At 38.4% G+C, this 13,031-nt stretch overlaps 1 protein-coding gene across 1 annotated transcript in view; it reads right to left on the bottom strand.

The window, feature by feature from the left end:
* Pip4p2 (phosphatidylinositol-4,5-bisphosphate 4-phosphatase 2) overlaps positions 1-13,031 on the bottom strand; it is a 53,160-nt gene that overhangs the window by 16,502 nt on the left and 23,627 nt on the right. The window contains exons 2-4 of the mRNA XM_021160242.2: positions 12,307-12,455; positions 6,574-6,680; positions 5,395-5,518 (exon numbers count right to left, since the gene is read on the bottom strand). Of these exons, the coding sequence (XP_021015901.1) occupies positions 5,395-5,518; positions 6,574-6,680; positions 12,307-12,455 (380 nt within the window). The remainder of the gene's footprint in view (positions 1-5,394; positions 5,519-6,573; positions 6,681-12,306; positions 12,456-13,031) is intronic.

Here is a 13,031-nt window from a genome sequence, read left to right as displayed (position 1 = left end):
GAACTGTGACTCAGCACGTTTAGTGAGCTGTGTCTCTGAACCATGAACTGTGACTCAGCACACTTAGTGAGCTGTGTCTCTGAACCATGAACTGTTACTCAGCACATTTGGTGAATTGTGTCTCTGACCCATTATCTGTGACTCAGCACGTTTAGTATGTTGGGTAGTTCTATAAAAGAACACTAGCCATGGTCAGGATGAATATGCCTATTATCAACATGTGCATACCTATGCCCAGGATACTCCGTATTAACCTCTGTTGCATGCTAAGAAATTTCTTTATATTCCTGGTGGACTAGTTGAAGCCTGCATATTCACTTTATTTCTTCTAGGAAACTATTTTCTGAACATGACTTTCAAAATAGTCACTGTTATCTGACCACAGGATTCCCTCAAAATAGTTTGGATGAGAAACAATATTTGGACATGTGACATAAAAACTCCCTTTCGGATGTTAACAGTGACACACAGGAAAAATACCAAAGTACATACAAAAAAAGTCTTATTGTTCTAGTCTGTCACTTCCCAATATATGAAATTATTTGTAGACTAATACTTGATTGTCCCACTAAATAAATATGACATTAAATAGACTTTGCAAACACAACTCTCGTTCTCCTAAACTGTGTGAGTAAGTCCAGGCAGGTCTTGAGACAGCATCAGGTAGTAAACGCTGAACCAACCTAACTTGGGAATTATAAGCCTGACTATTGAAAGGTGACAAGTTAGCACTGAGCTCCCAGCCCCGATGGGCTTCTCTCCTTAACCTGAAACCATCAACACCAATCCCCATCCTTTTAGTACTGACAGTGTTCTCACTTATTACTAAAATAACTTCCCAGAGGTTTTCAAATCATCTTTGCATTCTGTACTTTAAACCAAATATCTCTTCTGGATAAACATTTTATGTTTTTAATTATTGTTACTGCGTGAGTAACATAGGCTAACATGATCATCTGACTCAGTTGCCTGGCCTACATGTTAGTAGAAGATTTGACTCTAAACATAAGGCTGTGGCTTACATAGAGCAAAATATCTAAGTGAATAAATATTATTTTATTATTTACTTATCTATGTAAGTAAGTAAATATTTTACTTATTTGCATGATACCCATATATCTAAGTGTAAAAACTTCCTTTTTTAATGAGCATTTTTACAATTCTTTTTCTTTTTTATTTTACGTGTGTATGTGTGTGTGTGTGTGTGTGTGTGTGTGTGCACTCACATTGTAGAGGCCAGAGGACAATGTGGGAATCAGTTCTTTCCTTCTATCATGTGGCTTTCTAGGTTTAAACTAGGTTTATCAGGGTTGGCAGCAAGTGCCTTTACCTGCTTAGCCATCTTGCCAACCTTACATAAAGCACTTGCACAGTTTTCTACCCTAGGATAATCCCTGTCTTTTAGGTTATGTGACTCTCTGTATTCAAACATCTCTCATACTCTTAATACACTTCACAGCGTTCTCAATTATCTTTCCCATCCTACTAGGTTAGAAAACTCTACAAAAATAGAGAATGCTTGCCATGATTTTCATGGGAATCTGCTCAGAACTTGGTGCACACACTCTTTATTTTTTTAATGAATTACATTAGCTCTTTTGTACAGTAGATACAAAGATAAGCTATGGAAAGATTAAAAATATAAAATATAAAGAACACATGATCATCGTAGAAAGCGATCCCTGAGTGAGTTGAGAAGACGTCTGTTCTGAAGAGTTTTAAATGATATCACATTCAAAGGGCAGTTTCTTCATGTGAGATGAAAAGCTACAGTCGTGTTTAACATTTATGTAGCCAAGTCAATGTACTTTATGTCTGCTGACATCTATAAAGCATGCTAATCTGTACTAAGTCAATTTGAGGTGATTGTAAACAGAAATCTGTGACTTATCCCAAGTATATTTTCTAATTTATGTATGCACTGTGCTAATCAATAAAATATAATGTAAACAAGAGGATTTATTTCTTAGATCCTAAGATCCTAGATCAGAGAAATCTGAAATCTTATGAAATGCACACAATTGAATGAACGAATAAACATCTATGTCCTTCTCCAACTACAGCTAAAATGGTATGAAGTGAATTTAAAGATGAAGGCTACAGCCAGGTAGAGGTGGCCATCCTTACTGTTAATCCCAGCACTAGGGGGGGCAGAGGCAGATGGATCTGAGTTCTAAGCCAGACTTACAGAGAGTGCCCCAAGGCAGCCAAGGCTATACAAAGAATCCCTCTCTTGAAATACAGGGGGGAAAAAAACAAAAACAAACAAACAGCAACAAGAAAACCAGAGTACAAATGGCATCTAAATTGTGTTTAGCAGAAATCAAAATCTTAGCAAGTGATTTCCAGATACTAAAATGAAACAACTAGCTGAGACACATGCCAGAGAAAGCAGGCAGGTTCCCACTGAGGAAATGTCTAGCAGGTCAGGTATTTGAACTATTATATACCTTCAAATTGGGTGTTGGAGGCTGTGCTAAAAACAAGGAGCATCAGACTTCCATGCCTACTGAGGCTTGAGTCACAGTAACCAAAATGAAGAAACAACTCATAAATCTACTGACAGATCAAGACATGGTGGTATGCCCATGAAATGAGATAGTTCAGTCTTTAAAATGGAAGGCGATCATACCACTTTATGACAACATAAGTGAACATGAAGGATATCATATTAAAGGAAACAAGTCAGACATGGAAAGATTAACATTGTATGATCACGGCTATAGACAGAAGTGAAAACAGTGAAACCCATAGAGGCAGAAAGGACAGGACCATCCCAGTGGCTCAAGAAGGGTAAAGAAGAATTAGGATCAGTCTACTATGCAATTACAGCTAATGACGTTGTCTCATCTTCTGAAATGATGAAGAAAGCAGATAGTGAATGTCTAACTGTTATTTTCATGACACACTAAAAATTATCTAAATGTTAGCTTGTTTGATTGTGATGATTTTAATGTACACATGTATATAAATGTAAGTTGAGCTTCCTAAATATATGTGTGATTTCCGGTTGTCAGCTACATCACAAGGCTGACAACCAAATACCATGGTGTTCCTTGCAAACTCTCTCCAGACTACACAGCCAGAAGCATGCCTCATGCAACATATACAAGAGAAGAGTGATTTACTCTGAAAGGGAACTAAGCTAACAAGCCTGTGACTTACAATTTCCTGTGACCTTAGTAAAGTGGAGGGACTATTCTAAAATCAACAGAGTTAAAAGTCTGCGGCCTACGCAGGGGTAAGGACGTCACTCCATTATTGCCTAGAATGCTGTATCCCAGTTCCCACTTTCCCAGGATATCAGAGAAGCTTTCCCCAGAGAAACTGGTGCCTCAGCAGATTTGTAGGTATTTAAGAATGACAATTTTTTCAAAGAAAAGGAGAAAATGAAAAAGAAATCATCTAGCCTCTGTCTACATGTAGAGTCCAGTAAGGGAACTTAAATAAACATTTGAGTCAAATTTCTACTATGAACGAAACACATATATAAAAAAAAAAAAAAAATGAGGACAAAACATAGAAAAGCATTGAGGAAAATATCACCTCCTAAAAAGTATTTCTGAACGATGCCGTGAGGAAGAGATTATCATGAAAGGAAACAGAATTTGAAAGGCTTTTGGGTATTGAAGCTTAGTTAGATCATCTGAAATAATCCCAGAAGCCCACGGAATACTCTCCCTGGAACATGTCCTCATGAAATTTCAAATCAATGAGGAAAATGAAAGAGAAAGAAAAACAAGGAGAAATACAGAGGAATAGGTCGAAAAGGAAGGTCCTGAAATTAGAACAGTCAAAGTCTCTTTATCTATCCCTGGAAAAAGTCTGCAACTTTCCAAAAGGAACAACTGGAAACCTCAAGTTCAATAGCTAAATTCTTATGCAACTTGATGTTAGATTAAAAACTAGGTCTAGAGATTAGAGTTTACTTCCTGTCCCTTCACAGGAGGACAAAGTCAGCAACTGCCAAGGTAACACGTGATGCAAGTCTGGAGCCTGAAACAGACCTTTCAGGAGGGTCCAGGGTGACAGGTACGGAGCAGAGAGCTAAAATAAAAGATTTGACACACATCTGATTAAATATATCTATACATCTAAAACATGATGTAAAGAACTAATAGCCTGCACACAGAAAACAGCAGGCACATATTTACAGTTCCAACAAAACACTGACGTTCATGTGATAAAATTGGGGCTATGTCACATGTTTCAGCTGTGAACAAGATTGCTGGGGGGACGGGGGAAGGACACCAAGATTGCTCTAATCAGATATAGCATGAGGAATACTAAGGAACACCCTAAGCCCACTGGGAATAAGGAAAGGAAACAAGGGTGAGGACAGGAGGAAGAGGGTATGAGTGTAAATGTTCACCTCAAATCTGGCAAAGTTATGACCAATAGGAAAAAAGGAACAGCTTGAACACAGAAAACTGCTGTCAGTCAAGCAGCTGGAAGAGCTGAAGGCATCTGAGGGACAGGAGCTGGTAATCAGGTAGATGAGGAGGTCCCAAGCCCAATTAGATATTTAGAAAATGTGCATACAAACTGCTTTAATACAATAAACACTTCAACGGAAAAAGCCATCACATTTGTTAAGCTCGTTCATCCCATGGTGGCGCTCATGGGCTTCCTTGCCAAGACTCAACACTAAGGACCTAAAGTTAACTCTTTTCACTAAAATATTGAATAAAAAAAAAAAAAAAAAAAAAAAAAAATCACCCTCCCTGTCCTGGCACTCACTCTGTAGACCAGACTGGCCTGGAACTCAAAGATCTGCCTGCCCGTCGTCCCTGCCCACAGTTCTGGGATTAAAGGTGTACATCACCATGCCCAGCTGACGAAATCCTCTCTTATCCTACTTGATGGGGGGAGTCATTATGAAATTCATTCTTTAAAAGTCTACTGTGAGTTGAAGTTAGTAGTACTAAAACAACAAATCTAGAATTGCTCACATCAAAATACTTGTATTTTAGATTTTGTCCAATGTTTTCTCTAATCACAGGTATCAGAATTAATTTCCTTTACTCCAAGTAAAAATTTTAAACTCAGAACATTTTTCATAAATCGTGTAAGAATTTTTCTTGAATTCTTATATTTTCTAGAAGCTGTAAAGCTGGGTTAAACATGTGTACTTTGCCACTAAGTACAGTGAGAGGCATGGTAAGACTTAGTTGCTTAAACCACCCACATAACTAAAGCTGGATGCATCTTTGTCTAATTCACAAAGGATATTTGATACCCTGCCAAACTCTGGACTCAGCAGCTACATAAATAAGATTCTATTTTAATTTTGTGATCAATGTACACTTGGATAAAACTATACAACTATAAACAGTCCTCATGATGACCTAGATGTACAGATTAGTGTCCTATGACCAACATACAGCTACTTACCAGGAATGTGTTCCCACAGTGTCCGCACACTACCCTTGTACCTTCTGGCTGGATTGGCAATGCAGGTTGAGCTGGTTGTTCTTCAGAAATGAGCATTACGGGGCCAAGGTTAATTATGCGTCGACTGTGGAAAGAAAAAGCAAGCAAATTCCTTAACCCAACAAGTAGACCGAAGGCAAACCCAGAACACTCAGCCGGAAACAGTCTACAGGAAAGTAAACTAACTAAATCAGGTATCAAAGCCTGGACCCCCAAATCACAGAAAGTACTAATAATCTTTCAAAAGGAAAGTAAATACATATATAGACATATAAATATATAAATACATATAGAGACATATAAATATATAAATATATATAGACATATAAAGACAAGCTATATTATGACATGAGTTCCAGTCCCCAGGAATCACTTAACTGCCATTTCGAAATTTTTGTAACTTCAAACCAGAGAAGAGTTGTTTTTTTTTTCCTTAATCTATACAGACAACTTGAATTTGGTAGAAGATGAATGTACAAAGTGTTTTTTCCACATTAATAAATGTGTCTGTCATGAAAGTACCAAGGGCTGAGCTGAAACCAAATCTCTCCGAAAAGCCTGGCATGGCTTGATACCTATTCACTCAGAGAAGGAAGGAAAGGAACGTGGGGTCCATGCTTCCTTTTAATTCTCCAGTCAGATGATGCATTTGATGGCCAAAAGACCAGAGAAGTTTCAGGAACAAGAAAACAGTGAAGGTGTTTATAGACTTGCATGTGAGGACATGCATAATTGCATGTGGCATAGGCAATCAATCCCAGGCATTATTACATATATTATACAGACACTTGTATAGCATACAAGAAGACACATGATAAAAATTGTCGCCTGGGTTAAAATTAATTATCTCAAAGGTAAACTAACTAGTTATTTTTAATAAGTCCAATGAGTCACTGATTTATTACAGCCCATTAAAAAGAAAATATCCACTGTCCATTCAAAAAAATATTATATCCTACAAACAATTCTGACTGACAAGTCCTAAGTCTATCATCCCTTTAACAACAATAACAAGAAAAATCTATGCTTTGTAATAACTGAGGACAAAGACTGTCTGGGACAAAGCCTAGAACACAAAGAGCTTTAATAAACACTTGGTGAATGCACAAATGAATGAATGAATGAATCTTTGTCTCTTACCAGTTGGGTCTCGGACATCCTATTCGCCGAGATGTGTCCTTACAAATGAGTAGACAATTACAAGGGCATCTAACATATTTCTTCCCTGTTGGGGGGGTTTTGATTGGCTAGATAATGGAAGAAAATGCAAACACAGAAAAATCAACCAATATACAAGTCACAAATCATTTGTATTTATGGAGGAAAGGATTACTTGAAATTGGAAGGCCCAACCGTGCTACCGAAGTAGACTCTAAGAAAGGGTCCACTGCACATGGCTTCCCATGGCAAAGATGTTGGTTGGTGAGCACTTGAAGTTTGAGGACTGTGACGATTTGCAGTAAAGAACACATTTCAAAGTAAGTTTACACGGGTCTTTTCATAGTGGAGAACAGGCAGCGCATGCTGGTTGTCTTCTCCTTAGAGTTCCGAAGATAAGATCACATAGCTGTCCATTTACATAGAAACAGAAATTGGACCCACACTCAGCAAAAGCAGTGGCAGGCAGAGCAAAGAGGGCTCATTCGTTTTCTTAAACTACTCAATAGAAGTGATTAGCTAATTTTATGGAAACATCAAACTTCAAAACTTGCAGTTGCTCCAAAGACTAGTATTTTTTATTATTATTTAAACTGAGACTAAATAGCGTAGAAGAAAACACTTCTTGCCATACTAGAACTTAAGCTTGCTAAACTGAATAGCCACACTACGAAGAACAGATGTTTTCTGTGGTGCTCCTATCAAAGGCCATGGCCTAAGGCCAAGCATGAGAAAAGAGGAGACATCTCAGCCCGAGAAACAGTCTACAAAGTACCTTGCCTGTTCTGGTCAAAACACAAAAGCAATAGAAAGACAAAAGGAGACAAAAATTTCAGATAAAAGAATGTTGAAAGTAATCTAGTATCTTAATGCAATCTATGATTCTGGTGTAACTGCTGAACTAGAAGTGTTTCCTTCCCAAAGACGCTAGGGAGACAGTTCGGGAAATGTGAACTAGGTCATAAGATAAGAATGCAGGGGCTGGGGAGATGGTGCAGTGGTTAAGAACACTAGCTGCTCTGCTAGTGGAGTGGGGGTGGGGGAGGGTGTAATTTCCAGGCTCAAAACCATCTGCAATCTCTGGATGACCTTTCCTTCAGTCTCTGTTCCACACTTTTGGTCCATATTTCCTCCCTTGAGTATTTTGTTCCCCCTTCTTAGAAGGACCAAAGCACCCACACTTTGGTCTTCCTTCCTTCATCTGGTCTATATCTTGGGTATTCCAAGCTTTTGGGCTAATATCCAACTTCTCAGTGAATACATACCATGGTGATCTTTTGTGACTGGGCTACCTCATTCAGGTTGATATTTTCTAGTTCCATACATTTGCCTAAGTATTTCATGAAGTCATTGTTTTTAATAGCTGGGTGGGTGTGTGGGAGAACCCCCTCATAGAAGCAGGGAGAGGGCAGAATGAAATAGGGGGTTTGTGGGAGGTAAACCAGGAAAGGGGATAACATTTGAAATGTAAATAAAGAAAATACCCAATAAAAAAAAATTCAAAAAATAAAAAGTCTGAAAGTTCAGTTCTACAGGATCTGACTCCCTCTTCTGGTCTCCATGGACACTGCACACATATGGTTCACAGACATCCATGTAAGCAAAACTCCCATACACTTAAGAAAGGGAAGATAGAGACATACAAAAGAAAGAGAAGGGAGAAAAAAGGAAGGTAAATAAAACTGCAAAAAGGAGTACATGGTAGTTTGATTCAATAATAATTTTCTGCATTTGATAAATTTATCCTAGTAAAATCTATTTAGAAATAAACTTTTCTACGGCATAAATGTTAACACTTGTGCAGTGAGGACGCTGGGCACTTGGGAAGGATTCCTATCTATCATTACATCTTGGTGACGTAAAGAAAGAAGTTTGTGCTTGGTAGAAAACAGACATAGCATGTTCAATTTTTTCGGGGCTAGCAAAGCAATATGCACTATGAGATTCTCTGAAGAAGCTGGGCATCAACTGCAAGTTACAGTTCTCAGCCACGTGATCGACAGGGGTGATGACCCACACTATATACACTATACAGTGACTCCTGGTAACCTGGAATGCTCAGTAGGCTAAATGTATGATATGCTTAGCATATTAAATGCATTCCACGTTATTATGAGTATATTGTTACATAAGACTACAGAAATCAAAAAGTGCCCAAACATTTTATTATTTTTGTAATCTTTATCTTTTAAAAAAAATCCAAATATTTTAAGTAATTAACTGCCATAAAGATTAGCAAAAACAATCTATAATTTATTAAATATATTGCAGGTTACTAAACCTGAATGCTTAAAATTCACAAACATCAAGAATATACATACAGCTATAGAATATAAAATACCAAGAAAAATAGAATTTGGTCTTATACATATTTGCTATTTATCTATGTTATTCAAAATTTGCCATGAAACAAATGTGTGCTTGACAATGAAAAAGATTCTCACACATTTTTTTTTTAATTTTCTCACTTCTAGACATCATTTTTTTTACTTATAACACAAAGCAACTAAGTTAGATTTTGAGACTAGTTCTAAGTGCCACCTTGTGTCATGCCCTTGAGCATGTTGTTTGTTTGTTTGTTTTGTTCTCATATTTATTTAATTTTCTTTTATGTGTATGGCTCTTTTGCCTAAAGGGATGTCTGTGCACCACATGCGTGCAGCACCACTGGCTCTGGCCCTCTTCTGAGAGGGTAAAGACTCCACTGGAACTGGAGTCACAACCCTGTTGTTAGCTGCCAAAGGGGTGCTAGAAACTGAACCCAGGTCCTCTGCAAGAGCAACACATGCTCTTCACCTTTGAGCCATTTCTCCAACCCAAGCATATATTCTAAAATTATCATTTGGCAAAAGTAAGTGTGGTGGAGCACGCCTTTATCCCAGCTCTCAGAAAGAAGAGGCCGGTGGATCTCTGAGTCCTGGGCCATCCTGGTCTACAGAGTGAGCTCCAGGACAGCCAGAACTACACAGTGAGATCCTGTCTCAAATAACAACAACAAAAGTTGCTTTGCCAATAACTCTCCTAGGTGCTTTATTCCTGTTTCCACAGCAATCCTGTGAAATTGGTATTATTTTCATCTAATGAAGTCACAGTTTAAGACACGACGCCTCGGCAATACAGCCACTGTGCAGAGACTGGCACTCACTCTCCCATCTGTCAGCCTCCGAATCTCAGGCTGACAAGCAGCTCCGGGCCATTTAACCTGACAGACAGAGCAGCTTCCTGTCAGAGAACCAAGACTCAGGCCAGATTTCAGAAAGGATCACGGTAGTAGCCTGAGACAGTGGAGGGAATCTCACTGCTGGGCCTGAACCTAGTTCACTCTTTAGCTCTGACATTTCTACCTAGGATTCTCCGAAGCCATTCCTGGTGCCTCACAGCTCTTCACTAGAAAGCATAAGATCACATCACATGTGAGACATTATCCAGTCACATGGCTCGGCACTCCTCAGCGCTTTCTGTTCACCTTTCCCTCTCTGTAAGGTTAGAGCTAAGAAACAAGGCAATCTGATTGCACGATACCATCTTCACAATTGTTTACATTTCTTTACTTGGTCAGAGGTGATAATCATGAAAAGAAAGACATAGTTTCCTTTAGGCACCAAAGCAGCAAACTGCCCTGGTCAAAACACTAACTGACTGACTCTGCCAAATCTTCAGAAACTTAAGGTTTCATGAATGACTGACTCTATCCTGTTTTAAAAAAAAAAAAAAAAAAAAAAGGCAAAACTTTTGCTTGTGTGTTGTTCTTATTCATTAACAAATGCCAAGCACAGTGACATACTCTTGTAACCCCAGTGCCCCTAGGGACTGAGGCAGGAGGATCATGAGCATGAGGATAGCCTGGGCTATGTAAGAAGATGAGGAGCCTGCAGGGACTGGGGAGACAGCTCCATGGATAAAACTACTAACTGTGCAAGCCTGAGAAGCTGAATTCAAATTCCTAGCCTCTGCATGCAAGGAAAGGCATGACTGTACACACCTGTAACCCCTCACTGTAGGTTCCAGAGATAGTCAGGGGCAGAGAGAAACTCTAGACAGTCAGCCTAGCTCAAAGCTAATGTGCTTCAGTGAGAGACACTGTCTTAAAGGAACAAGGCCAGGAGTGAAAGAGAAAAACATCCTCCTCTGGCCTCCATAAGCACATGTACGCCCCTCTCCACACACACACACACACACACACACACACAGATACACAAAGACACTGTTTCAATTTTTTAAAAAGTGCATATAGGGCTGGTGAGATGGCTCAGTGGGTAAGAGCACCCGACTGCTCTTCCGAAGGTCCAGAGTTCAAATCCCAGCAACCACAGGGTGGCTCACAACCATCCGTAACGAGATCTGGCACCCTCTTCTGGAGTGTCTGAAGACAGCTACAGTGTACTTACATATAATAAATAAATAAATCTTTAAAAAAAAAAAGTGCATATAGATTGATACAGCAGAATGAGAGAAGATATTAAATCCAAGGAAAGATTCAAAGTTCTGGCTTTTAAAATTAGTACTTTTGCCTTACTCCTTTTATTTGCTTGCCAAGTTTACAAAGAGCACAATAGAAGATGATCCTGACTAAATTCACTACCCATTGATCAACTTACACACTAGCTAGCTTTGTAGTTATGACTGTTTATCATGATATGCTTCTCTAAGTGGTAGGCTATCCCTTACTGGAAAAAAATTGTAATGAAATACATGGCTTTATGAATTAGAGTTTTATGTTACAACTTTTAAACATCTGAAGCCTGGTATCTTTGCTTTGTGGTTCACAGAGACAATGACCACTAGCAGACTGATTTATAACTTTACAAACTGGAAGAAAATACAAACACTAAAATTCAATTCATATTTAATTGCAGATTTCAAAACAGACTGAAAAAAATTAAAGTCTAACTATACAAGCAGGAACAGAGATCAACAAAATAGTATATCTCTTACCAGGTACTAATTTAAACTATAAAAAATTGTTTTTTCTTCCCACAGAAAATTTATTCCATTAAGATTTAGGTTTAGTTATTCTTCCCAAAGATCAGCTATTTTTTTTAAGATTTATTTACCATGTATACAGTGTTGTCTGGATATAATTCTATAGACCAGAAGAGGGTCCAAGGTCACATTATAGATGGTTATGAGCCACCATGTGGTTGCTGGGAACTAAACTCAGGACCTCGGGAAGAGCAGTCTGTGCTCTTAATCTGTGAGCCATCTCTCCAGCCCTAAAGATCTGCTTTTTAAAAGTAGCCTTCAAGTATTTAAAAATTACATTGCATTGATATCTAGGAAGTGGAACACTAAGCTACTTGCAAACAAGCAGTATGGTACAGAAAGTAATAATAACGTCATAAATAAGGAGAAAGAATACTGATATGGATATTAAATAAATAGTATTCTACATAAAGATGACATATGCAGTAAAACCCAGTAGATGTGCACTAAAATAAAAACGGACATATACTGAAGAGAAATATAAATGCCCACAATATATAAAGAACCAAAGGAACACTATATTTAAATTAAGCAAGAAATTTTCTAATGGTGTTATCCTAACCATGTAGAGACTTTATTATATAATAAAAGAAAGACAGGCAGGAGAGAAAATGAAAAGGATCACCGTATTTGTATACTACACTGGCACTTAAATAATACTACTAAAGAACTCCCTTTAGAAATATGGCATCTGTTAGTGACCCATGCTCTTTAATGGAAATTGCCACTTACCGTAGCTTCATTGCAAACTGTGCACTTAACCACATGCTGGTGAAGTTTACCATCCAGGTTGATTAGAGATTGGCACACACGACAGTTGATCACGGGAATACCACTTGTTCCTGGACTGGCGATGGCTGTATATGGAGGTGGGAGTTCAGCTGAAAGGATTGTACACTGAATCAGAAACTGGGGCTAGTTTGAGCATAGAAGCCTTAGATGTACAGTAAAAATTACTAAAACACTTCCTCTGTATTTAAATGTTAACACTAGCTGACCTGTCCTTGTTGCAGAGAGTAAATATGCATGTAACTGTGTCGTCCAGGAGAATGATTCTTAACTGATAAACGCAAATTCGGTGGTTTAGGTCTCCTGCAAGTGGGGAATTTCCTTTACTCAAAATATCCACTCCATTCCTTTGCATTCATCTGGATAGCAGGCAGTAGTAGTTTCTGTCTAACTGAAAATCGTATACTAGTGAATCTGTAATTCCAGTACTTGGTAAGGTGAGACAGGAGGATTACAAAAAAATACAAGGCAATGGATGCAGTGACAGAAGGCTTGAGATCCCCATGCTGTAACAACTGGGTCATGACCTGTTTGGAGAGTAATCACAGCTATTTATGACATTTAAAGTTTGATGCCCAGTACTTTATTAAAATGTCCAACCCAGAGAGACAACACTGTAGATTTTATTCCATTAGACACTAAGATGCTCACCTGTGTGTGCACATAGG

The sequence above is a fragment of the Mus caroli genome, chromosome 4, assembly GCF_900094665.2.
Source record: "Mus caroli chromosome 4, CAROLI_EIJ_v1.1, whole genome shotgun sequence".
NCBI classification, from domain to species: Eukaryota; Metazoa; Chordata; class Mammalia; order Rodentia; family Muridae; genus Mus; species Mus caroli.
Note: the sequence above shows the minus strand (reverse complement) of the source record. Positions and strands in the feature narration are given on the sequence as shown.